Here is a 2,500-nt window from a genome sequence, read left to right as displayed (position 1 = left end):
TTGAAGGTGGAATTAATTGAAAGGGAATGAAACGCGAACCATCTAGATATAAATGCTGATCTAGTGTCCATATACAACATTGATTGTTTTGAAGTTTACTCATTTTGTTTTAAACGTCTTCAGCTAATTATCCTTTAAGTGCATTACATATTCGGCAAAAGATAGTTAAGTATTATCATTACTCTAGTCCGGCGTTTTACGAAAGCGCTTATTGGCATATCGAAAGCGCGGCAAACGTTGATGATATATTGCTATCAAAAGCGCGGCAGAATATTATGTCAAAAGCGAGTTTTATCACTCACCATAAAGTTTGCTTGTTCATACATTCATTAATGATAACTCGCCTCATCCGTTAGCCAGATATCATCTGTTGATCTCTGCTCACCACAGGCAGGTGGAAGTATGATTTTCAAGCACAATTTTAAAGTATGTATGGATATTCTTGTCCTAAGTGCAGGCTTGTCTTTGTGGTCCTTTATAAAAACACTACGTAATCATATATTCGTCTTGTAAACCAAATAAATGTCCCTAAAACCAGTTTATATACTAGAACGTCAAGAAATACATATATAGATGGATGGGATGTATAAGAAATACTCACTAAAATGAACTAGTAAAGATTCTGCAGCATTTTTTGTTCACTTGAGGGGATTTCAGTCCAAAGCACTGGAGGATATCTTGAGTTTAGTGATATGTAATTGTCAACAAGATAGTTCGCAAAACGTGTATGTGTACATCTATCATCCTGAGGGGCATCTGCCATAAGCTCAACCACAAAACAATCTTTAACTTCAATAGGGTAAATGAAATGCAACCCAGACGATAATTTTACCCACTTACTAATGACACTGTTGTTGTCCTTGTATTCATTGCGTAGTCCGAGATTCTGAATTATTAAGACGACAAGGGACTGGCTGACCATCAAGGTGTAATTAACCGGTTACAACAACAGTGAACGCTTTGTGAATCATTAAGACACACTAAACGAAACGTATTGAAATAGCAAATCAAAAGGGAATATTCATGGCGCCTTTTGTAACTGTATTAAGGGTGAGTTTCGAATGCGTTAATGTTTTCAAATCCGCGCTTTTGTAGTGCGCCCCTTTAGGATTTTAATATCAATTTAAGGATTTGCTTTGTTAGTGTATGTGAATCGTCAAAATGACAGCTAAACATTTTGATAGATATGCCACACAGATTCAATCCTTCCCACCCACTACTAACTTTCTAACTACAATCCCTCTTAGCAGGGTATGACTACTTTCTCGATCCCCTACCTGAGGGACGGGGAGAGACAGAGTAGTGATATGTCTGGCAATGCCGCAGAGCATGACAGGAAGGAAATGTATATTTACTGTTCGATAAGGAATGTATTTACTCAATAATCAATTGCCATTATAGTTTTATTTGTTGAAGTTTTAAAGGTTAATACAAAAAACTATTGATATTTATAGTTTTTTATTACAATTATTTACCCACGTTATTTTTCATTGGTCTAAAAAAAGTTACAGCTTAAATTTACTAGTTCATAAATCAAAGAATAATTTCTTAATTGGTTGATGATTATGAAATGACAAGGAAATGATGGAGTTTTTAGAATAGCATTTGAATTGGTGGGTTTTATTACAAGAACTGTGACATTTAAGTATTTCTCATATATCCAATGAACTTTAATGTATAAAATGGCCAGTGAAGCATTGATATTCATCGAATTATGGTTTATCTTTATTATCCTACAGGGAGGATTCTAAGGCTGGGGTGTATTTTTTCAATCCTGTAACTGGCGAGAGCAGTTGGAATCATCCTGTGGATGGGATAGTTCGAGCGCTTGTTACCAGAGACAGGAATAGAAATAAGACCTATGGAGGTGAGTTGAGTCGAGTTCCTCTCCTTTTATATATATATATATATATATATATATATATATATATATATATATATATATATATATATATATATATATATATATATATATATATATGCAGAAGAACCACAGGGAAAATGAAAATACGAAATATACGATTACGTCCTGACTAGTTTCGTAATACATCTGAAGAAGTATCACGAAACTAGTCAGGACTTAATCGTATATTTCGTATTTTCATTTTCCCTGTGGTTCTTCTGCATCTGAGCATCGCGTTTTCCTGTGATTTTTACGCATGTGTATATATATATATATATATATATATATATATATATATATATATATATATATATATATATATATATATATATATATATATATATATATATATATGTATGTATGTATGTATGTATAAACACACACACACACACACACACACATATATATATATATATATATATATATATATATATATATATATATATATATATATATGAATGGAATACCGTATCACGTATGTTTTGTACATTATGGTATATGGGGAGTTTATATTTCTCTTCTTACACGTTTATTAAAAAAATGCATGTCCTGTGTTTAGTTTATGCATTTTACAGTGCGAGTAGTGTTTTTTTTTTT

General features: G+C 32.2%; 1 protein-coding gene across 1 annotated transcript in view; it reads left to right on the top strand.

Moving 5' to 3' along the window:
• The window catches only part of LOC137630581 (centrosomal protein of 164 kDa-like), a 248,136-nt gene that overhangs the window by 40,582 nt on the left and 205,054 nt on the right, over positions 1 to 2,500 (top strand). Inside the window, 1 exon segment of the mRNA XM_068362144.1 lies at positions 1,740 to 1,867. Coding sequence (XP_068218245.1) covers positions 1,740 to 1,867 — 128 coding nt within the window.

This window comes from Palaemon carinicauda, chromosome 38 (genome assembly GCF_036898095.1).
Source record: "Palaemon carinicauda isolate YSFRI2023 chromosome 38, ASM3689809v2, whole genome shotgun sequence".
NCBI lineage: Eukaryota > Metazoa > Arthropoda > Malacostraca > Decapoda > Palaemonidae > Palaemon > Palaemon carinicauda.
The sequence above is the reverse complement of the archived record's forward strand: the minus strand, read 5'-3'. Positions and strand labels throughout refer to the sequence as shown.